The sequence below is a fragment of the Lynx canadensis genome, chromosome C1, assembly GCF_007474595.2.
Source record: "Lynx canadensis isolate LIC74 chromosome C1, mLynCan4.pri.v2, whole genome shotgun sequence".
NCBI classification, from domain to species: Eukaryota; Metazoa; Chordata; class Mammalia; order Carnivora; family Felidae; genus Lynx; species Lynx canadensis.
Genome location: NC_044310.1, coordinates 24,728,603 through 24,753,656, shown reverse-complemented (window position 1 = coordinate 24,753,656; position 25,054 = coordinate 24,728,603). Strand labels below are relative to the sequence as shown.

The following is a 25,054-nucleotide window of genomic DNA, read 5'->3' as shown; positions in this document are numbered from 1 at the left end:
CCCTCATCTGGCTCCCAGAAATCAACAGCTGTTAACAGTTTGATTCAGGTCCTTCCAGGCATTTTTGCTTATGCATAAACAAAACTGGAGCTTTCTTTTATGAAAATATGATCATTCTTCATGTTTCTGTGTGTTCTGTGGAGTAAATTCCTACAAATGGAATTGTTGGTCAAAGGCTTGCCCATTTAAAGTATGTCGCTTTCGGGGCGCCTGGGTGGCGCAGTCGGTTAAGCGTCCGACTTCAGCCAGGTCACGATCTCGCGGTCCGTGAGTTCGAGCCCCGCGTCAGGCTCTGGGCTGATGGCTCGGAGCCTGGAGCCTGTTTCCGATTCTGTGTCTCCCTCTCTCTCTGCCCCTCCCCCGTTCATGCTCTGTCTCTCTCTGTCCCAAAAATAAATAAACGTTGAAAAAAAAAAATAAAAAAAAAAATAAAGTATGTCGCTTTCCTGAGTAAATTGTTTATTTTATTTTTATTTTTTTAATGTTTATTTATTTTTTGAGGGGGGAGGGGCAGAATGAGAGGGAGACAGAGAATTCGAAGCAGGCTCCAGGCTCCGGGCTGTCAGCACAGAGCCCGATGCAGGCCTCGAACCCACAAACCACGAGATCATGATCTGAACCAAAGTCAGACGCTCAACCAACTGAGCCACCCAGGCACCCTGAGTAAATCTTTTTCTTATTACGTGCTCATTATAGAAAATTTAGAAAATACAGTCAAGACACAAAAAGGAAAAATCATCCATCAGCCACTGTTCAGAGATAACCACTGATGGTGCTTGGGTGATAACATTTGCAGTCTTTTTTCCCATGTGAGTATGTTTATATACAAGAATTAGAACACACTTTCTTATTGCTCCATAGCCTGTTTTCCCCACTTTATAATAGATTGTATTCATTTTTCCAGGTTGTCAAAAGTCTACGCATCAGTTTAACACCAGGAGGGATGTCTGATCTCAGAGCCCCTGGAGGCCTGCTTTTCCTGTCGTCCTTTCTTTTTTTAAATTTTTTTTTTCAACGTTTATTTATTTTTGGGACAGAGAGAGACAGAGCATGAACGGGGGAGGGGCAGAGAGAGAGGGAGACACAGAACCGGAAACAGGCTCCAGGCTCTGAGCCATCAGCCCAGAGCCTGACGCGGGGCTCGAACTCAGGGACCGCGAGATCGTGACCTGGCTGAAGTCGGACGCTCAACCGACTGCGCCACCCAGGCGCCCCTGCTGTCGTCCTTTCTGAGCAGGGAGCCTGTTGCCACAGCGGCTCCAGGATCTAACCTTGGTCTGCCCCTCCTTTTTAGAAAGGGGAATGCCCTGAGCCCCTGCCTACCTCCACCCCTCCTGAGCTGAGGCCCCAACACCCCACTGATGGGCACAGAGCCCCCCTGCAACTGCTCCACGGATACCCTCCTGTGTGGTAAGTAGAACCCCGCTCCTTTCCTCTACCACTTTCTTGAACATCGGGCTCCTCCCATCATGGGGTGGGGAGGGCTCGGGTGGACGTTGAGGCAGAGGAAGGCCTCTAGACTCAAGTGGTGGCACGTGGGATTCAAGAAAAATGTTACTTACCCTTGTACTTCAGCCAGCTCTTTAGCCAGCTTTCCCCCATACTCAAGGGACGGGGCAAGGAACAGGGTCAAGCCCATGCTAGGGGTGGTGGGGAGGGAGCTCAGCCACTTGAACATCTTCTGGTTCCTAAAGCAAATACCTAGCTTCCCAGCCCAGGCTCACCCTCTGCCCCAGGAATTTTCCAGCCAAATACTGTGGACTTGAGCACGATCTTGGGCAAGACCCTTCTCTCCTCCAGGCGGGGGGAGGGTGGTGAGGGTGGGGGTGGATCTCAGTGACCTCACCAACATACCATGTGGTTCCTAAGGCATTTTCCCAACTCTGGAATTCTATAACCCAATTCGAAGCCATGTTTCCAAATGCTCTCTTTTCTCTCCAAGTCCCTGCACACCTTAGGATTTATTGAATCTAATTGTGCACCAAGCCTTGTTTGAAGCATTATTAGTATAGTAATTATCATTAGCTGTCATCTCAGTTAATCCTTATGACAAGCCTGAGAGGAGGTACTACTTTTATCCCCATTTTACAGATAAGAACACTAAGTCCAGAGAGTTAAGATGATTTTCCAATTAAGCAGTAGAGTTCAGATTTGAACCCAGGGCTGGGTGACTCCCAAACCCATGCTCCTTGTCAGCTTCCCATCCCCATACCATCCTGCGATATGTGTAGGGATCTGTTTCCTTGCTACAGTTGGGGAAACTGAGGTCAGAGAAGGAAGGTGAATTCCTCAAGGTGACACAGCAAGTTCATGGCAGAGCTTGGTAAGTCCAGCTTACCCCCACCTACTGCCCAGCACTGGCTAATTTCCAAGAAGGGAAGTTGATGAATCAGAAAAAGCCCTTGAGCTGGAGTCAAAATGCCCAGAACTGAATGGGGGTGGAGTGGCCAGGTGAGGAAGGTCATATTTGGTCAGGCCACACTGGGTCCACCCTCCCTGAGTTCAGTCCAAAGAAGTATTGCTTTGGGCAAGTTCTGAAGAAAGAAAAGGTGGCATTACGTGTGGGGTGGGGATGGTCCGGCCAGAGGACTCCCCTCCTTCTCTACTTTCTTCCAAAACAGCCCCACTGTGCTCTCCACTCTCTCCCTCTCTCTTTCAGTCATTCACCCAACAGACCCCTAGAGGGTGCCTACTAGGTGCTGTCACTGAGATAAGCAATGACAGGTGCATCCCAGGTCTCTATCAAAGAGTCACAGCACATGGGCAGAGGCAAGACTAGAGAAGAGGCTGCTGGAGAAGCAGAGGTCTGCAGGATAAGAACTGCAGGATGGGCAAAGTGTACCAGGAAGAGGAAACAGCATGTGCAAGGTAGCCGGAAATGAGGCTATGTAGCTGAGGGTTGAATGTGACGCACGGAGGCAGAGCGATGCCGCTGGAAAGGAAAGCAGGGCTGGGCCATGCCACTCTGTGAGACATCTGAGGACACTGTGGAGCCAGGACAAGGTTTTGCTTTATTTTTTTAATGTTTATTTTTGAGAGAGAGAGAGCGAGCGAGCGAGAGAGAGCGCGCACGCAAGCATGAGTGGGGGAGGAGCAGAGAGAGGGGAAGACACAGAATCCAAAGCAGGATCCAGGCTCTCGAGCTGTCAGCACAGATCCTGATGGGGTTCGAACCCATGAACCGTGAGATCATGACCTGAGCCGAAGTCACGCTTAACTGACTGAGCCACCCAGGAGCCCCAGCAAGGTTTGAAGCAGGGGAGAAGTGAGGTCATATTTGCATGTGGTAGGGCAAAGCTGGAGGCAGGGAGTCCAAAAAGAAGGCTGAAAGGCTGGTAAGGTTGAAGCACGGGATAGAAAGACAGGAGTGAGAATTCTCCTGGGAGCACTGGGGGCTGTTTCAGAGCTGTATTGCTCAGCCCCACTCCTTTACTACAAGAGCCCCAGTGAGGACAGGTACAGCAAGCTGGCAGTTCCACGGAACAGGACCCAGAGCCCCCATGCTGTTCCTGGCACCGGCAGAACCCTTAGAGTGTGATTCTTGCAGTCTCGCAAACCGTGGCATCCCTGGGTATGTTTGTGGGCAGGGAGCTCATTAGTTCTGCCACAGCCCATCCCACTCCTGGACAATAATAATCAGGAGGACTTTCCTTATGTGGGTCCTCTTGTGTCCCCACTGGTCCTAGCTCCGTCTTCTGTGTCCCCCAGACAAGAATGGCCTCCTTTTCATAGGATGGCCTTTTAAAGATCCAAGGACACCTTCCCATTCTTCAGCTGAATAAACTAAGGCAGTAGGACTGGATTCCTCTGCTGCCTAAGCACCTTAGCGGACTCGAGAAAAGAGGAGTCAGCCCGGGGTTTGAATCCTGGCCTTGCCACTTTCCAGCTGGGTGATCTGAGGCAAGACATTTCACCTCCTTAGCCTCAGTTTTCCTGTCTGAGAAATGGGAATGATACTATCTATCCTTACTCTGAGGGCCAAATGGGTCAATCTAATATTAATACATAGTGAGAGCTAGAATTTGTTGAGGGACTGTCGCGTGCCAGGTGTTGTCTTACTGGGCTGGCCCATTCTTTTTTTTTTTTTTCAACGTTTATTTATTTTTGGGACAGAGAGAGACAGAGCATGAATGGGGGAGGGGCAGAGAGAGAGGGAGACACAGAATCGGAAACAGGCTCCAGGCTCTGAGCCATCAGCCCAGAGCCCGACGCGGGGCTCGAACTCACGGACCGCGAGATCGTGACCTGGCTGAAGTCGGACGCTTAACCGACTGCGCCACCCAGGCGCCCCCGGGCTGGCCCATTCTTGTTGGGAAACACGTCAACAGCATGAAGACCTGGCAGCATGCAGACCTGGGTTCAAATCCTGCCTCTGCCCCTTACTAACTCAGACAAGCCAACCTCTGCATCTCAGCTTCCCCACCTGGTGGGGGTGGGGGGGAGGAATATCACAGGCAGCTTGTCAGATTGGATAAGACAAGGCATATAAAGCACGTGGTGTTATTAACATCGCTTCTCTCCCCTAATAGTCCACAACCGTGTACCAAGTACCATATACTTCTAAGTGTAAACCACTGGGGGAAAGGAACTATTGGCTCCTTGCCCAAGGCCACTCAATCTTTGCCTCCAAGTCTGTTATTGCCTCCTCCAGACCTGGGACCCCAATATTCTGTGAGCACAGCTACCGAGGGCAGGGGCACTGCCTGCCCCTGGGAGCAGTCTGATACCCCTGCCCTGACTTCTCATTCCCTTTGGCCACACGTGGGTGGCTTGCAGGCTGCAGTGATCATTGTCCCAGCCCTGTTCTCCTCATCCACTCCGCTGATCTTCAGCTGCATGTTATGAAAGACATGCTCCCAGTGGTCTTGGACCACCCACCCCAGCCCACCGTCCCCGTCAGGGGCCCAGGTAAGCCACTGAAGGGCCAAAAGACTGAGGAGTTTCCATTTCGGTTTTATTCTCAGTCTCCTTGTGCATAACACTCGGGAAAAGCCCTATCAAATCTGCATTGCCCAAAGGTGTGATATATGTGACCCTTAAGAGAAGAAATCCTCTCATGAGAAGAAACCATGTTGTATGGCCTCATAGTCTCCTGTGCCCTTGTCCAGGTTCTGTTGGACATTACTCACAAACCCTCAGGTCAGGAAGCCCATTCTGCAGCCCCTGTAACTGTGGCTCTGGGTGACTATGAGACCAAGGCTGCCCTTGGCCACATGCTGCCCACTATGTCTCTGGGAACCCCCCTTCCCTGGCCTGGTGGGGTCTCCACAGGGAACCTCACCAAGGGCAGGAAGTCCTTCTCCAGGGACCGGATGAGAGCATACCTGGTTTCATCCCAACTGGGCACTGGCTTATCAGATTATCCAAGGCTTAGTGTACTTGGAATTTTCCACTTGTCATATCTTAAAACACCCACATCACCTTTGCTTTCCTGAGGTCATGGGGTTTCTGCTTATTACATGGTTCTTCTGGGGAACATGGCCTAAGCCCCTGACAGGCAAAGCCTGGATGGCATGGAAATTGCCAGCGCCCTGAACCCCTGTCCAACCTGGAGCCTCTCCTCTATCTTACCCACTGCCTGAGCTCTGGGATTCAGAGGAGCAACAAAAAGAGGGAGTGGGTCTCACACACCTAATACAAAAGCCCAGCATTCTCACCATTGACCTAAGATCTCAAACATTTGCTCTGACTGTCGCCAGCCACAGATTCACAGCTCCTTCCACCCATCCAATGATACGCAGGTGTTCTGGGTGCTGGGTTCTTAATGATAAATGAGATCCAGACTAGTAATCTAGTGCTTGGAACAGAACAATGACAATGAGAAGGCTTGGATGGGGTACAGGAGTTTGTGGAAGCATAGAGAAGAGGCCATTAACCAGACAGGGAAGGAGAGTTAAGGAAATTTCCAAGAAGTGGCATCTGAACCAAGAACTGAAGAATGACTAGCAGCTTGCTGGAAGAAAGGTGGAAGAGGATAGTATAGGAGGCAAAAACGGAAAGTACAGTGTAGGAGTTGGCAAAATATGACCCACTACCTGGTTTTACAAATAAAGTTTTATTGAAACATAGTCATATATCCGTTCACTTATGTATTGTCTCTGATTGCTTTTGCTGTACACAGCAGAGTGGAACAGTTGTAACAGAGATAGTATGGCTTGTAACGCATAAGATACTTACTATCTAGCCCTTAACAGAAAAAGTTTGCTGACTCCTAGAGGTTACAGAACTCAGACTGCCCTTTAGGAATATAAAGGCTGGAGGGTAGAGGGAGGAAATGTACAGCAAGCAGCTCACAAAGAGTCCTTAATGGATTGACCCAGGAATAGACATACCTGATTTAAACTATCTATTCAGATTCTCTCTTCCTAGGAATTTGAACTGTGGCATATAAGACCCAGAAATAGAGCTGAGTCACAATAACGTCTGCGAACCTCTGCTGCTGAGGCCCCAACCTGACTTCACTAGTTACTATCTGTGCTAGCCAAGCTACTTCCTATCTAAGCCTTGGTCTCCTAGCTTGTAAATGGAAATAACTTAAATGGTTGCTATGGTTAGCAAGTCAGGTGCAGTTCTAAGCGCTTTAAATGCTCATTAATTTATTCCTTAGAACAACGGTATGAGGTAAGGACAATTATGCCATTTCACAGACGCAGAAACTGTGGCACAAAATGTGAACCTGCCCCAGGAAACAGGCAATAACAGACAGAACCAGGGTTACAACACAGGCAGCGAGGGGTCAGAACCTGTCAAAGAAACTTCACAGGCTTGCGCGGATGAAATGAAATAAAGCAAGCGAGGGGCGAGGGCGGGGCATGGCACATAGTAAGCACTCTATTCTTTCAAAATGTAAAATCACTTTGGCCTCCAGCTCAAGATTTCGTTCAAAGCCCCTGTTTTTCTGCGTGAACTCATCACGTGTCTCTCTCGGGTACGAAACGGACAGGCATAGAGGAAATTTGAAGACAAGCCTCCCGGCACCCTACACATCCCGGGTCCTTTTACTCGAAGACCCTCCCACTTTGTAAAGCGAGGCGGAAGTAGCTGGTGGGTAACATGCCCACTTCCGGTGTTACTTTGAGCCTTTCTAGCCCGGCCGAGACCAGGTCGCCGCCTTCCCACGCCGCTTTCGTCCCGGCCTGACCCCTTTCCTGTGGGAGCCCCGCCCACGGCAAAGGTTTGGTTTTTCATTGGTGGAGGCTGGTAGCAGCGTCCGTCTTTCAACCAATGGACTCCGCTCTCTCTTCCCTTTGGTGAAGTCGGCTTCTCCTCCGGGCCGGCAGAGGGCGCGATAGCACGGGGCTCGAAGCCTAGGAGGCTCTCTGGCACGGAAGTGACATCACGCCACCGGAAATCCGCGGCCGCCGAGGTTAGGAGCCGTGCGTTCGGTGTTCCGTGAAGCCTTGGCGGAATCGTTTCCGCCCTCGACTGGTGCTAAGTGAGAAAACCGAGCTCCTGCAGGCAGGGCCTCGCACGTATTCACTCAGCGAGAAACTCTCCTGAGACCAGCGCGCTCCCACACGGCTCAGCGGAGAGACAGCCCCTATGGGAGCATTCCTCCGCCTGGGGGGCCGCCCGAGGCTGGTCTCCCAGAAGTACCCCCTTTCACAGATGGGGAAAACGAAACCCAGAGAGAGACAGGGTAAGGTTACCAGTTTTAGCAAATACAATTCAAGACGCCCAGTTAGAGCTGAATTTCAGATAAACAAGTGACGCTTTTCTGTAAGAGTATCCCAAATACTGCACGGGATAATCGTTTACTAAAAAAGCGTCCGTCGTTTGTCTGAATTCAGATTTATCTGGCAGTCCTAGGCCAAGGCCACCTAGCTAAGTGGAGGAGCAGAAAGAGCTCTTGTGGCACCGTGTGTGCCTTCCTTCCCAAGGACCCTCCCTCTGCAGGGTCCTGGCTGCTCTTCTGGAGCTGAGCCGAAGGGGCTAGATGCCCACCCGCTCCGCCCTCCATGACTAGTTTATTCAAAAGACGCTAAACACCTAGCCTACAGGCACAAATCCAGGCTCCAAGTGACGCTGGCAATTAGGAGAAACTCCTTATCTTTGTGGGGTTAACAGATTGGCAAGAAGAAAAAGTAGACAAAAATTACCTTGTGATCAACCGCTCTTTAGTATGATTAGATAGAGGATACTATGAATGCTTACAAAGCAATACCTAACCAAGGCACAGAGGAGGAGAAAAGGGAGAGGTGCCTACGCTGATATCTGAAAGATTCCTTCTTTCAGCAGTTATTTATGGAACAGCTATGTATAGGGCACAGTTCTAGGCACTGGGGACAGGGCAGTGAACAAAAGAAATCTGTGCCTTTAAGAGCCTAATTCCAAATAGACGGTATAGTATGTCAGAAGGTGAGCTATGGGGCGGGGTGGGGGAAGGGGAAGGGTACCAAGAGATAACAAAATGCTGGGGTGGGAATGTTAGTTTTTAAAGAGTGGTGGTGAGCAAGGCTTCACTGAGAACGTGACATTTGAGTGAAGACCTGAAGGAGGGGGAGAAAGAGATCATGGAGCTATTTGGGGCTGTAAAAAAATGGTGCCTGGCATGTCAGAGGAACAGAAATAAAGGAAATGGTGTATTATCTCCAATAGGATGGCTTCCTAAGGATATTCAGGGACAATCCTGATGTGGTGTTGTTTTGTTTTTTGTTTTGGTTTTGTTTAGTTTACCTAAAATAATGCCTTTAGGATCTAATTCTTATAAAATGTGACCTCACCTAACATGGACAGGGGGCCATTTTGTAGAGGGTATTCAAAAAGGCCTTTCCAAGGTGGTGACATTTAAGGTGACCCTTTAAAATGAGAATGAGTCAGCCCAGGAGAAGCAGAAGGAACAGCAAGGGCAAAGGCCTGGAGGCAGGAAAGAACCCTGTAATTGTGAGGAACTAAAAAGAGGCCAGTAGGCCGGAGCATGGTGAAAGCAGAGTGGCAGATGAGATTGGTGAGGTGGGCAGAGATCTCAGCCAATTTTGCTTTTATTGGCATCACAGTGGGGATTGACTGAGGGATTTCAAAAGAGGACTGACAAGACCAGATTCAGATTTCAGAAAGATACCTCTGACTGCTAGGAAGCTGCATTGAATCATTTTGCTGGTTGAATTTATACAGCTTTAGCTGCTCGTTCCAGAGGTGCCAGGAAGAGAATTTAAAATGGAGCAGAGTGTTGAGTGGGAACTCCCATCCTGTTGCCTTCCCTGTGGTCCCTTTATAGCTGGAATGAGCTGGCCTGGGCAGGTCTGTTTCCAAGGGGAGGGATGACACCCAGAGAGCCACAGTTTCCCTCTAGGACAAGGGTAGACAGAGGTGACAACTGTGTCCCTTGGACCTCTGTAAGGCTCCCTGGCTGGGCCCTTAACCAGGCTGTCGGGGAAGGAAGTGCATGCTACCACCAGCCCACCAGGTCTCTTTCCTCTGATCTTTTTGAATATACTTTCAATTATCTTTTCCGAGGTCCTGTCATTCTGTTCCAGAATCATGTGGGGCTCCCTACAGCCTACAGAATTAAGATCAGACTCCTTACTCTCATTCAGGCTTCTCTATGACCACGCTGCCCTGTGAGTTCCGTGAGGACTCCTCTGCATCCCCAGCGTCTACTGCAGGTCATGGCCACAGTAAATACTCAAGGAATTTCCTTTCAACATCATTTACTGAGCACCTAATGATGTGCCAGGCCCTGAGCTGGGTGCTTTATACCATTTTCTTACTTAATCCTTGAGGGCAGTAACCCTTTGAGGGCAATTTGGCAGCCGCATTTTACAAATGAGGAAACATATTCAGACAGGTCAAGTTGCTATGTTTATTCACTTGTCCATTTGACATACACTTTTTGAGCACCTAGTTTGTTCTAAGTAATGAGGACCTAGCAGTGAAAAAAATAAAAGTTCTTGCCAAGCTCACATTCCAGAGGAGCTGACAGATGACGCACAGACCAACATGTAAGGGAGTGTGTTGAGTGCTGATAGGTACTGTGAAGAATAAAACCAGTTAAGGGAGAAGAGAGAGCCTGGAAAGTGCCTTTTCTAAAGAGTCATCAGAGAAGCCCTTGCCTGGGGAAAACATTTGAGTAGAACCTGAATGGAGTGAGCCCCACAGATAACCCGGAAAGGTCATTTCAGAGAGAGGGGGCAGTAAATGCAGGCCCAGCATGGGTGCCGTGTGTGGAGTGTTTGAGGAATAGAGGGGCCAGTATGTCTGGGGAGTGGTGAATAAGGGAGGAAAGGGAGCCAGAGAAGAAGTTGGACAAGGACTTTAAATGTTATTCTTGATGAAATGGGAATCAGGGGTGACTGGATCCAGTGCTGAGTAGAGTGGACAGTGGAGGGGAAGGAGGGGGCCAGTCCCTGGGTGAGAGGTGACAGCTTGTTCCAGGAGTGGCAGTAGCAGGTCTGTTAAGCTCCCGGAGTAAGTAAGTGAGCTAGTAAGCCCACGGGAGGAGGCACAGATGGATTATGGGGAGGTGTTGAGAGGAGGGTGTCCCTTAGGTGAGGTCCCAGGGCAGGATGGGGTTGGGAGAGGCCACCAGGAAAGTGACCTCTGGGGCAGCCAGCATGGCACGCAGTTTCACTGCCAGTGGCTTGCTTAGGGAGGCACTCAAAGGAGGCAAATGCCTGTGCAGCCCAGGCTCCAGGAGACCCCGGTCAAATTCCCCTGTACAGGCCTGAAAGACCCTCAACATTCTCCACGTGTTTAATACTTTTCACACACAAAAAAAGATGGAAATGACAAAAACAACTGAAAAGAAATGACTGTTTATTACCAAGTAAGTCACATCAACTTCTCTGTATAGCTTTCTCAGAAAAGTAAGTTTCACACATTTCTTGCAGCAAATGGAACATGAAACCTTTTGAAAGGCTCCAGTGAGAAATCTGTTCAAACTCCCTGCCAGCTGCTGTCACTTTAAAAGCCACAGACGCATCTCCCCAGTGAACCTGCCTCAGACAAGGTAATGAGTTAGGCCTAGATCTCACTGCAGCCAGCGGTCTTAGCAGGGCATCTGCTGCCTTTGGAAGCAGACACCCGCTTCCAGCAAAAGCACCTATGTTTGCCCTCTCCTTCCCTTTCCTCCAAAAAAGCAGGAGTGGGTCCAGGTCTGCTTGGGCATCAAAACAGAAGTCTCGGAAATGGCCTCATAGACGAAGGCTGAGCCCAGCATGGTAATATGTAAAACCTGGTCGTGGGTGAATAACTAAGGGGCAGTAGAGTGACCCTTTCTGATTGGTCTCTGAATCTCTTGGTGTCCTGTCAGTGTATTTAGTGTCAAAGTATCAAAAAGTAGGCCAAGCCTGGAAAAGATATCTCTGCTTTTGACAAGCACCCAGTTCACTCAGAACACACTGCCTCATTAGATGACCTCAGAGCCACATGCAGGACCCAGGACTGGCTGAGATGCTGAGACAGGGTGACGAGATATGATATTATGACTTACAGTAATAAATGTATATTTTGTTTTCACCCCCATTCCTGGCACAGAGATCCTAAAAATCTTTGGAATTTCCTAAGTGATGAGAGTGACAAAGGTGTCTTTTGTTATCCTACCCTCAAACTCTGGGGAGGGGAGGAGGCTGGAGATTGAGTTCAGTCACCGGTGGCCAATGATTTCATCAGTCCCGTGTAGGTAATGAAGCCTCCATAAAAACCCAAAGGACAGGGTTTGGAGAGCCTCCAGGCTGGTGTGACATGGAGGTACTGGGAGGGAGGTGCACACTTTCTCCACACCTTGCCCTGTGCAGCTCTTCCTCTGGCCATTCCTGAGTTACATCCTTTCACAATAAACCAGGAATATAGGAAGTAAAGTGTTTCCCTGAGTCCTGTGACCCATCCTAGAAAATTAATTGAACCCAAGGAAGAGAGTCATTGGGACCTCCAATCTACAGCCTGTTGGTCCAAACACAAGGCACAGCCTGGACTTGGTGATTGGTATCTGAAGTGGGGTGGGGGGGGGGGGCAGTGAGGAAGTCTTCTAGGACTGAGCCCTTAACCTATGGGATCTGAAGTGATCTCTAAGCAGATAGTGTCAGAATTGAATTGAACTGTGGGATACCCAGCTGGTGTCAGAATTGCTTGGTGGTGTGGGGGAGGAAAAAAACAACAACAACCCACATACCAGGCTTACCCAGAGAGAAGCTCAAGTGAAGGTATAAAAACATTATTAATATGTCTGGAACAGACAAATCCATGGGGATGGAAAGTAGATGAGTGACTGCCAGGGGCTGGGGAAGGGGAAAAAGAGGAGTGAATGCTGATGAGCACAGGGTTCCTTTTTGAGGTAATATACATGTTCTGGGATCGGACAGTAGTGATGGTTGTACAAACTCCATGAATTATACTAAAAACCACTGAATTCCGTGCTTTGAAAGGGTGGATTTTAAGGCACGTGAATTACATTTTAATGGTTTTTAATTGCAGAAGAAAAATCTTTTGAATCCCCTGTAGCAGCGAGGGGAACTCTAAATCTGAACTCCTTTGCTAAGCAACTCACATACCCTAGGTGCATAGCCTGGGACCCTAGCAGTGTGAAGGAGGCTTTATCCTGATGATAGACTTCCAGTCGAGAAGACATCACTCTCAGGGCCCCTGGCACTGGATGTGGCAGTGCCCCGGGGCCACCCTGTTACGGCAGTTACTGCCTGAGTAAGTGACACCAACCTCCATGTATTTGTATTACTCCTACTGCCTTGCAGACCTGCAAGGAGAGTAAGGGTGCAGGTCTCCTCAAGACCTCTCAGACACCCATCTCTTTGCTCTTTATCTTTGGTATGTATTTCCAGAGCCGTGTCAGATATTCGGTTGCCCCTGTGTTGGGCCAGGCCTTAGGCTGGGTATTGGGTTCACCTCGAGGCCCCTCACCAGTCAGGAGACGCAGCTCTAGGGCTGAAGGGTGGCAGGCAGCTCTGACCCCTACCTCAACCCTAACAGCTCACTCTTCCTCATGACACCAGGCATTGCGGCCTATGCAGAGGAAGGAGATGAGTCAGAGAAGCTGGGTGCCAGTGGGAGAGACTGCAGCCAGGTCAGGACTGAAGCAGAGGGCATGGGGTCATCAGTGTAGGGTGGGCTAGGCCCTGGCCTAGCCCAGGCTGCTTTGTGAATTGAACTGCTAGATTCCACTGAAGTATTAAAAAAAAAAAAAACCTAAATATTTATTTGCTTCATATTTACAAAGTAGGAAGGAGACCAAGGGAGACCCCCAAGAACACCCCCACACCTGGCTGACCAGGCCCCTTGCGCTGCAGAGGAGTCAGACACAACTGGAAGGGACAGGATTTATGTTGCATACTTGAACTACAGCGAGTGTAAGACTGGTCCTATTTACAGGGCAGAAACACTACAGGTGGGGCATGGGAGGCAGCAGAGTAAGCACCAGAGTCCTGGCCAAAGGGTGCCCCTGCTCGCTGCCTTCCCCAAGTCTCCCAGAGGCATCTCTGCGGCCCCGCTAGAGTTCTCCAGGGGTCCAGGGGGGGGAACGGGGTCCGCTCACATGATGCTCGCCGGCGTGAAGACAGGGCCCACGCACAAGGTGTCTGTGATCTCCCAGCCACAGGACAGAGGCTTGCACATGCCCTCGGTGTCCTCGTCCTGTTCTGCAGGCAGCAGCTGCCCTCGAAGGGCTTCCCTGCAGGCAAAAGAGGGGCACTGGAGGCAGCCAGCATGGGGCCCACAGGCCAGGGGCTCCTGAAGGCCCCTGTACCAGAAGACCCAGCCCCCTCGGTATAGGGTTCCCACATGGGCCCCAGAGCCCAGCCTAGGGCAGGAGTGGGCAGGTCTGCTGAACTGTCCCCACACCGCTCTATTCTCCCCTATGGTCCACCTCCACAGTAAGGGGAGAGGAACCCACATTTATTGAGCACTCACGCTATATGCCAGACGTTGTGCCAGGCACTTTACTTACAGTGTCTAATTGTATCCTCCCCCAAATCATATAAGCGCAGCATTATTATCCCCATTTTACCGGTAAGGAAGTTGAGACCCAGAGAGAAGTGACCTGCACAAGGTCACATCCTTAGAAGGTGGTAAAACTAGGATTCAACCCAACTGTTTCCATCTAAGTCCCACAATCTTTATAGCCCAGGCTTAGGACTTTAAAGAATAAAATCATCTCCTGCCCCCTCTCAAAATCCCTACGAACCTACCTACCCAGGTTGATAAATGGCTCTACCATCTGACCAGCTGCTCAGCCACAAGTTGGGAATCTTGTTCTCACACCCAGTCCATCCCTGCCAAACCCAGCTCCAGAATTCCCTCACAGGCACCCATCTCTCCCCATTCCCAGTGCTGCCACCATCTCTAGCCGGGGCTACACGGCCTCCCTGCTCTGCTCCTGCCACCACACGATTCAGGCCCAGGTTCGTCTTTCCAGGAGGCAAATTCCTGTCCTTGAGTCATCAGCAGCTTCTGTTTGCTCTCAGACGCTGCTCAGCCCAGTCTCCCACCTGCAGGAGGGCCTCCCTCTTTGCTGACGTGTGCAGTTGGTGATCAGGCTATTCCCTTCTGGCGGAAGGCTCCCCAGGCCAAGCACCCTCTGTCTCCTCATCGCTCGAAACGGATTGGTCCAGTTTCTTAAAAAGTATCAGTGGCTCTCTACTGCCTTCAAGATCAAGTCCTACCTGGACCTGCAAGGCCCTCCTCCATCCAGTCTTCCGCACAGGACACTCCAGTCAGGCACAACTACTTGCAGCTCTGTGAATGGACTGGACTCAAGCCCCCACATCTCTCGGCCCAGACTGCTCCCTTTCAGCTTTCCCGAGCCTGGCTGCCTCCTCCGTACCCATCAGCCCTGACCACCCCTCCCCAGTCTGCCGTCTCTCACTCCCCAGTACCTTTCTGCCCTCTGTGCCAGTGTCCACGTGTGCAGGTCACCATGCTGTCTGAGGTGCTCTTTTCCCCCCAGGGCCCGGCACAGAGCCAGGCTTGAAAGCAGGATGTTTTGCCGGGACTTCTTTGATATGGGGAATTTTTCGGCATGGTCATTTTAATACATCAAAATTTTTTGTTTCTAGTAATGAAGAAACTGACTCCCCACAACCTCCTCTGTTTGCTTAAGGTGGAGCTGGGATGGGATAAGGAGGCCTGTGTGGTAGATTTTTTAAGTTTGTTTCAGGCCTTGTCACAATATCCCTGAGGTCACAATGGCTGCATCAGTCCATCCTGTGCCCTTGCGGGGAGGAGGTACAACCAAGGACTGTTGACTGGATGAATGAAATGTGACTTTGATGCTGCGCCCCATCAAGCGGGGGTTGCTACATTGTTGGGGGGAGGGGGTCCCTCAAGCATCTAGTGTGTCCCCCAGGACACAGGCAGCACTCACTCCTGAGGCCCAACATGGAAGTCCCCCCAACTGCTCCTGCCTCCCCAGGCATCTCCCAGCCCCGAAAGGGGGCTCTTCACCACTGACCAAAACTCTCTGTGATAGCACGGATCCCGCAGAGTTGTGTGCAGGTGAGAGGAAATAATCATATGATTCCTGACCTAAGGCCTGACAGGCTCAACAAACGTGGCTTCTGTCTGCCTTGTGCCCCCTTGCCACCCTGAATCCCAGCACTGGCCCGGTGAGGCAAGCAGGGCTAGTGTGTGCATTTCCTGTGAGGCCCGGCCAGCAGGCAAGTCTTTCCCGGGCCACAGAGCAGCCACCCAACTGGTCTGCTCAGTCCACATCTGCCCTTGTCCTCCCTTATTCCCCCCCCCCCCACCCCCGAGTAGCCACCGTGGTCTTTCTAAAATCCAAACCTGACCACGTCACTCCCCTGCTTCAAATCAGTCCATGCTTTGCACTGCTCAAAGCCCTTCACTCGGCTTTCAAGGCCCTTCCCAGATCCAGCCCTGCTCCCTCTCCAGCCACAGCCAGCCTCAGTTTCTTGAAGGCAGCATGCTCACTCCCTGTTCCTTCTGCCTGGAGCCCCCTACTGCCTCCTGCTGGCTAGCTCCCATTCATCTACCATCTTCTCTCCTTTGGGGAAGTCGGTCTGGGCATCAGGGAGGGCTCTCAGGTTCCACAGCCCAGCCTCGCCCCCCGGTATTATGAGGAGTGCCTGTCTACCTGTCTGTGTCTCTCACAGGGTGCTGAGCTCCTCAGGGGAGGCTCCATCTCATTCATGGCCATGGCAAGCTGCCAAGTGCAGGCCTCACTTAGCATCAGCAGCCAAGAGCTACTTGTCAAGCTGGATTACATGCAAGCCAGTCTCAATTCTCAGATTTATCCCCTTTCCCTACCTGTTCCCTTCTCCTCCCCAACCCCCTTCTCAGGGCCCCCTTACCAGGCCACCCGGGACATGGCATACGTGACTCGGCATGTCTGGGCCCCCTCAAGGAGGGAACCCATGCCCACAGTGTAGGCGCCCATGTTCTCAAAGACCAGCCAGTCCCCTACGTGTAGTTGCGGCAGCCACAGGCCCTCAGCTATGCAGTCACAGCCATCGACCACAGGGCCCCACAGGCTGCTGCTGTACAGGGGCTGCTCCATGGATGATTTCTGCAGGAGACAGGGATAGTCACATTGAGCGCAGCCTTAGCATTCCTCCCTCAAAAGCTTTCCATGGCTCCCATAACCAGTTCAATAAAGACTGGATGGGCACGTAAGGCCCTCCAGCTTCTCTGCGCTCATTGCCTTATACATTCTGAAGCCACAATGCCTGGTCTTAAAGCCAGCCTCCAAGACTTACTAGCTGTGTGACCTTGGGCAAGGTACTTAATCCCTCTGTGCCTCAGTTTGCTCATTTGTAAAATGGGAATAATTGTAGTACCTATCTCCTAGGGTTACTGAAAGGATAAGTGAGCATATGTAGAGCATTCATAACAGTATCTGGCACATGACAAGGGCCCAGTAAGGTAGCACTATCATTATTGTTATTGTTACCACCTCCTCGCTTTAATCTTCACTGGCATATCTGCCGCTTTCCGAACCTCTGTAGCTCTTCCCCCTTCCTCAAATCCACCTTGACCTCTGGGCCCAGCCCTGGGGCTCCCTCTTCTATGAAGGCCTCCCAGTTGCTCTCATTTCCATGCCAGGCCCCATCGGAGAAGCCAGAAGTACATAGGTGAGTAGAACCCACCCTCCCTTGGGCTCTCAGACAGGGGAGGAAGATGGGCCTCCAACAGATAATCACAGGGTGGCCTGGCAGAGGTCACAGAGGACCCCATGGGGTAGACAGAAATTCCTCCCATTCAGGAAAACTGAGGCTCTGAGAGATTGAGTGGCTTGCCCAAAAACACAACCACCAATTACATAAAATGTTTTTTTCTTAAATGACTGAAAAATCCAGGAAAGAACTCTGTAACACAGACCATTTGCTGACAACCAGTGCAATTTGTCACAGTGTGGGATCCTGCCAGGCAGGTCCTAGGAGGAGAAGTCATGACCGAAAGATGGATGTGAGCAAACCCTGACTGCCTTTTAGTCCCCTTGTCCATCCCTGCTCTGCCATGTTCCAGTCACTCCAGTTGCCCTGGGCTCCCAGGGAAACCCTGTTTCCCTTCCCCCAGCCCCAGCACACCCCATGATGTTCCCTGAGGAACGCCACCAACTCCTAATTTTCCTTCAGATCTCAGCTACAATGGCTTCGTGAAAGTCTTTGCTAAAGCTCCATGCTCCACCCACAAACTTTGCCTTCATGGCCTTTGTCACAATTTATAATTAGGTATTTGTGAAATGTATCTGCTCAGGCCTGTCTTCCCTGTCAGACTATAAGTTCCGTGACCCCAGAGATCATGAATGACCTCCTTGTTCACCCCACCGTCTCCTCCATGCCTAGCAATCTGGCATATAGTAGGTGCTTTTATGAATAATATCTTTTAAATGAATGAATGAAGGGGTGCCTCGGTGGCTCAGTCGGTTGGGCGTCCGACTTCAGCTCAGGTCATGATCTCGCGGTCCATGAGTTCGAGCCCCGTGTCGGGCTCTGTGCTGACAGCTCAGAGCCTGGTGCCTGTTTTGGATTCTGTGTCTCCCTCTCTCTGACCCTCCCCGTTCATGCTCTGTCTCTCTCTGTCTCAAAAATAAATAAACATTAAGAAAGAAAAAAATTAAAATAAATAAAATGAATGAATGAATGAATAGCAAATATGAGTGGTGAGAAAGAGAAGGAAGGAAGGAGAGAGGAAGGGAGAGAAAGAAAGGAAGGAAGGGAGGAACAGAAGCCATCCAGAGTCTAGAAGGAGGTAGTAGAGAAGACCAATGAGGAAAAAGAAAAGGTGCTTCAATTCCTTAGCCAGCAGCAGGAATGCATAAAATTGAGAAAGAAAAGCCATAGATTCCATAGGCAGAAAAAATATTCATGTATATGAGAAGTTAGTAAGCCATTAGTCTCATTAATAAAGAAAAACATGCACATATTAAAAGTCAGAAATTCAAACTATCCTATATTCATTAATTGATCCATTCAACAAATACTTATTGAGCACCTACTATGTGCCAGGCTCTGATCTAGGGGCTGGGAAGTTCATATTCTAAAAAAGGGAGACAAATATATCCTTGTTCATATAACTTAATGTTCTTGTTTATGAGCTTTTTGTTAATAAGTAAAATTGATCTCAATTGCTCTGAAGTATTTCCCTTAGCTCCACTTCTTAAAAAACATTAAGCTAATTTCTAAAGCTTTTGGGGGGAAATTCTATATATGGATCTATGAGGATCCTGAAAAAAGAGGTTCCAAAGGTTCTTTCACAATAAAGTAAAAAGAAAAGACACACTTGCATTATAATGAGTTCTCTTATTAGTGGCATAAATAAAAAATCAGTGGGAAAAAAAAATTAACTTCGCAGGGAATAATGCAAAGCTATCCTTTTGCCATTTAAAGCCATTTTTTTAGGGGCACCTGGGTGGCTCAGTCAGGTGAGCATCCAACTCTTGGCTTCAGCCCAGGTCATGATCTCATGGTTTTTGAGTTCAAGCTCCACGTCAGGCTCTGCACTATCAGTGTCGTCCAAGAGCCTGTTTGGAATTCTCTCTCCCTCTCTGACCCCACCTGACTTGTGCTCTCTCTCTCTCTCTCTTGCTCTCAAAATAACTTAAAAAAATTTTTAAGCCATTAAAAAAAAAAGAAACAAAAAAAATGTGCAAAATAAATATTCCAAAAGCATGTGGCAACACACTTGTTAAGTCCTCGCTCTTTTTATGAGTCTGGAAACTGAGTGGAAATGGACAAGCACCTGGAAAAATATCAGCTGCCCAATATGCTACGAGGCCCCCCTCTGTGAGAGGGCAGAGCATGCCCACCACTACTTGACAGCTCATCTGAGAGGCAGCTGCAATTCCCATTTTACAGATAGGAAAAGTCAGAGAGTGGAAGTGACCTGCTGCAGATTCTGGAGGATGTTAGCAGAACTCCGAGTGGTCCTGGACAAGGGGCCTCCTAGCTGCACCAATGGGCTGCCTTCCTCAAAGAGGCCCAATAAGTAAGTGGATCCACAGAAGAAATAAGATCAAACACTTAAAGTGTTTAGTGGCCCTGATGGAGTCCTCACATAATTCCCCAACTTTTAAAGAATGAATCAATAATCCCTATTCTACAATAAAGTACACAAAAATATTTTAAAAGGAAAAAAATGGAATGAACAAGAGCAGCACACAAAAAGGGGAAAAAGCAGAACAAAAACATATGGTCACAATTTAACTTATGAACATACAGGAAAATCTGAAATGAAACCGTAACTAACCAAATCTGCCCTCCTAGTCAAAGAATCACCTTCAGTGATTTCCTTCAATATGGAACAATATAGACAATTTGCCTCTGTATGAAAGGCAGGGACAATATGAGCAAGGCGAACACTGACTTCATCATAATATGGAAAATATAGATCTACAATTGAAATCTAATTTTCCTAGTACATGTCAGTATGGCATTCAATGGCCTATACCGTCTATTCTTGATTAAAACTACAGACAAAACAAAATCAAACCCCACAATGCAGAGAAACTATTTAAAATAAAGAGGCAACTCTAACTTAATGGAAATACATTAGAATGGCCTCATTTCAGAACCAGAAGCAACCTTAGTAATTAAGTTCAGCCCTTCATTTTTCAGATGAAGAAACCAGAGAAACAGGCTGAGATTAAGGTCAGTTACTTAGCCAGTATATGGTAAAGTCAGGACCCATGTTTTCTGACTCCAAGTCTGAAGCTTTCTGTCACCATTCCTATCTTATATATCATCTAATAGCCATTAGGAAAAAAATATTTTAAAAGGTATAGTATATAGAAAATGAAAAAAATAAAATATCACATTGCAGATAACATGTTTGCTTACCTGGAAGATCCAAAGGGAAGGAGGTAATTTATTAGAGGAAATGAAGGAGTCTCGGCATGCAAGCCATTATCTCAGCTCAAAAACACAGGGAAATGTTTCCATTCACAATAGTAATGAAAGCATTACATTATTAAATTCTTGGATGTACTTGGGCCACAATAACTTATTCAAAGAAAATAATAAAACCTTAATGAGAGAAATAAAATAAAAGAGCTCTACACTCTCTTAACTGGAAAAACTTAGTAAAGCAAAAAAGAGAATTCTTCCCAATTTAATAGATTAAGTAGACTACTACTAATTAAAACCCCCAAGATATTTTTCTGAATGTTAGACATGGCATGATAAAAGAATTAATGTGAGCCTATCAAAGAATACTAATAAGCAATAATGATAGACTCAATTTTGTTAAATATTTAATTCCTACCAAAAGAATATTTATACCATGTGTAAGATGTAAAGAAAAATAATAAAATGAATATCTGTGTATCCACCACCAGCTAAAGAAATATAAAATTTCTAATATCTTTGAAACTCCCGCGTGGCCCACCCAGTGACATGCCACTTCCCTAACCCCTCCGGAAGTAACCATTATCCTGAATTTTGTTTTCATTATTCTCTTGCTTTGTTTTCCACAAGCATAGTATTTAGTTTTGTACGCTTCTGAAATTTATGTAAATGAAATTATAGAGTATATAATCTCTGCAACTTGCTTTTTTTGTTGTTGAAACTTACACTCCCAAGATTCATCCAACTAATATATATATATATATATATATATATATATATATAGCCATAATTCACAATATGCTGCATAGAATCCATTATATGGAATACACGGTAATTTGTTTATCTATTACCCTGCCAACAAACATTAATGTTGTTTCCAATGTTTTATATTATAAAAATTGCTCCTGTGAACATTCTTGTATTTTTCCCCAAATACATATGGGAACTTGCTTGAAGATACGTTATACACACGTCTAACTTTACCTGAGTAATGCCAACTTGTTTCCCAAAGTAGAAATACGAACTCCTACCTGTCAGTGTCTAAGAGATCCAACTACTCTATACCCTCACCAACTTTTGATATTGTCATGCTTTGTTTTTTTCTAATCTAGTCAGTAGAAAATGGTGTCTCCTCATTTGTATTTCCTTGATTACCAAGGAGGTAGAGCACTTTTTCATTTTCTATTTGGATTTCCTCTTCTGGGAAATGCCTGTTAAAGCCTTTTTGCCTTATTTCTGTTGCTTTCTATTTTGTATTGCTTTCCTTATTTTCTTAAGATTCTTACATAAGAATCCTCCATATATTCTGTCTACTAATCCCTTATCAGTTTATATATGTGTTTCCATATTTTCTTACAGAGTGTGATTGCCTCTTTCCTTTTGCTAACAGATGAACAGAAGCTCTTCATTTTAGTGTAGACAAACATCAGTTTCTTCCTTTTTGGTTTTTAAGAGATTTTTCACTGTTTTTCCTTGTTTCAAGGTCAGACAGATATTCTCCTATATTGATATCTGGGATTTATATTCACATGTGCTGTGAGATAGGGATTCAATTTCATTTTTTGCATGTGGACAATCAGGTGTCCCAGCATCATATATTAAACAATCCCCAGTGATCTTCTTTGCAAGCCCTATCAAAAATCAAGTTTCTAGATATATATGGGTCTTTCCTGTGCTCTCAACTATGGTTTTTTGCCTAATTTTTTTTATGCTGGTGTCCAAACTAAATCATTTTAATTATCATCAGTGTTGGTAATTACATGATATAGTTATCTAGATATTATATATTTCTATTATATACATTATCCATTATGTTACCTATTTTTATTATTTTATGGTTACTCTAAACATTTACTTTTTTAACATGCATGCCTAACTTAAAGTCTAAAGTCTAAAATTAATCAATATCTTCCTCTCAGTTAAAAACCCTAGAACACCAACTTGGTCACTTTACCTCCCTACTTACATTCTCATGTTGTCCAGTGTTCTATTTGATCTTATTTGTGGCAGAGGCTGCTAATTGCCTACCCCAGCAATTCCAACCCTCAGTTTTTGCTAGGAACATGACCACCTAGAATAAAGACCATATTTGCTAACTTTCCTTGCAGGTAGTTAGGGCCATGGGACTAACATCTTAGCCCTATAGCTGTGGGATAAAAACACAAGTGTTATGTGGCTACTTTTAGGAAGTTTCTTTAAAAGACAACTAGCACATGGGCTTTACTTCTTCTTTCCTGTAAGGGCTGGCACTTCATTTTGTATCTACCAAGATGAGGACAACACCTAGAAATAGGTACAAGTAGAAGCAATATGGTTCCATATGACTCTAAAACCACTATACCAGTTCAGGATTGCCTGCGTCTAGACATCTACATGAGCAAAATAAGCCTCAGTATTTCATTCAAGTCATGTAAGTTGGGATCTACTCACAGCTGAACCTAATCACACCTGAAACCTATTTTTAACCCCACAAATTAACTGTTATTGTTGGGGTGGTGGTGACAGTCAGTGATCCTTTGGATATACCCAAATATTTAGCTATCTTTGGTCACCATTCCTTCTTGCAACTCAGACCATCCATCTGGAATCATTTTCCTTATGCCTGAAGAATATCCTTTAGAACTTCTGTTTGTGAAGGTATGTCTCTCAGTATTTGCTTTGTCTGAAAATGCCTACATCCCATACTCATTCTTGAAAAGCAGTTTTGCTGGATACAAAATTCTAGGTTGATACATTAAGGCTGCTACTCCAGGATCTCCTCCTTCCATTGTTATGGGAGAAAAATAAGCTGTAAGTCTGTCATTATTCTACAGGTAGTCTTCTATCTGTCTCAGTTCTCTCACTAGTTTTAAGATCTTCTCTTTGTCCATAGTATTCAGTTCCACTAATGTTTGGGATTTGTTTGGATTTCGTAAATCTGAAGATAGGTCTTACTCTCTCCCAGTCTATTGACTCTCTACCAGTTATTAACTTTTTATCTCTCAGCCCCCAATCCACCCTTCTTTGCCTTGCTTTGTGGTACTGGAGCTGAACGCTATAGACTTTCCTTATTTGCCAGGTAGCTCTAAGTTAGGCTTTGTCAACAGAGGTTGCTGGCAAGATCGGGAAGAAAAGGCTTTTCCTCTTTCAGTATGCTGTTTTTCTTTGTGGCCCCCTATGGCTCAGCATATGAGGGTCTGGTAGTTCTTACCTCAGTGGCCTTCACAGTTCAACCTTGGCCCACACCCTCCAGCAAGTTTCCTCTCCACTCAGCAGCAGGCTGCCCCTATGAGTCAGTTGTGGTGGGCACCCTCTGACCTTCTTTGTCACTGGCAGGCTGCATGTCTCTGTGACAGTCACAGCCTTTCTTCAAAGGTTTCAACCTCAGCCTTGGAAGGGGGAGCCCTCCTCTGAGTTGCTTCCTTCTTCACTCTCTCTTACCAGTGGAAGTAACTGCTTTTGACCCTTTTAGTAATTAACCATATTTAAATGTTGACAATTCTTTATATTAAAATTTCCCCGTTCAAATTACTGGTGTGGTTTCTGTGTCCTCATGCAATCTCTTCCTGAAACTATGATTATAGTTCAGACATTATGCCTTCTCACTCTATCTGCCACTTCCTGTGCCTTTCTTATTTTCTGTCTCCATGTCTGTGCTACATTGGCATAATTTCTTTAGCTCTGTCTTCCCATTCTCCAATCCTCTCTTCAACTGTCTCTAATAGCTTTGCTTACTCTGTGCACTATTGCAATTTTCATACTTTTCATTTTTAGAAGTTCTATTTAATCCTTTTAAAATCTGTTAGATAACATTTTTATATTTGCTTATTCTTTGGTGTAATTTTCAGTTTCTTATTTCTTTAAACATTGTAAATATTTTGCTTTATCTTTAACATATGATAATTCTAATACATGAAATAATTGCAGGACTGATTCTGCTGTTTGTGACTTGTGCTGGCTTTCCTTCAGGGTGACTTATTTCTTTGTGTTTTGTGATTTTTTTAATGTGAGCTCATGTACTTTGGCACTTGTGAGAATTCTTAGAAGCCTAGGCTGAATATTTCTACTGCAGAGAGAAGTTGTGTTTGCTTCTGCAAGATAAAATAAATTCTAGCCTTGAGGTTTATCAGACGACACATCAGACAATATGAATTTGGGCAACAAAGCCAGGAAAAGGCTGGCTTATGGCTGTAAATTCTTAATTTTGTGCCCTCTTCCAACCACTACCAAGGTCAAAAAGACATGTTTTATTGTTGTTGTTGTTGTTGTTGTTGTTGTTGTTGTTGTTTTGCTGGCCTCCTCTGTGGGACACGTGTTTTCTGGTTTACCCTTACACTGATGATGATGTACTTTTGGGGGGTCCACAGCTTTATGTGAGGGATCCTATCAGATTCCCCATCCTGACTGAGTCCCTAGGAACCCATGCAGCTATCAAAACTGAAGATCAATGCTACAAGGATTCAGCATACACTCCCAGAGAGAAACCAGTTTCAGAGTTAGGTTTTCTCTCTAGGTTAATTAATTCATTTGACTCATATTTGAACAGTCACTATTTTATGTGCTTGGGACACACTGGCAAACAAAATAGACAAAGTCCTTGTCCTATGGGGTTTACAGTCTAGCAGGAGGGAGGCAAACAACAAAATAAAGAAGTAAATTATATAGTATATTGGGAGATAATAAATGATATGAAATAAAAGAAAGAACAGAGTGGGGGAGGGGCAGGTTGCAGTTTTATATAAAGCGTAAGGTCTCACTGAGAAGATGACCTCTGGGCAAAGATGGAAAGGAGGTAAAAGAGTGAGCCCATGTGGTACTTAGAAGAA

At 46.8% G+C, this 25,054-nt stretch overlaps 1 protein-coding gene across 10 annotated transcripts in view; it reads right to left on the bottom strand.

Annotated features, from left to right (window-relative positions):
* The window catches only part of AZIN2 (antizyme inhibitor 2), a 57,111-nt gene that overhangs the window by 10,541 nt on the left and 21,516 nt on the right, over positions 1-25,054 (bottom strand). For 4 of the 10 annotated variants that reach the window (XM_030324403.1, XM_030324407.1, XM_030324415.1 and 1 more), the window contains 2 exons: positions 16,257-16,471; positions 13,114-13,618 (listed from right to left, as the gene is read on the bottom strand). The exons of 2 other annotated variants lie outside the window; for them this stretch is intronic. In XM_030324403.1, the coding sequence (XP_030180263.1) occupies positions 13,480-13,618; positions 16,257-16,471 (354 nt within the window). In that variant the 3' untranslated portion in view covers positions 13,114-13,479. Of the gene's footprint in view, positions 1-4,235; positions 4,424-13,113; positions 13,619-16,256; positions 16,472-25,054 lie in introns of those variants that run through there. 4 more of the 10 variants (XM_030324409.1, XM_030324406.1, XM_030324414.1 and 1 more) reach the window with 3 other exon arrangements.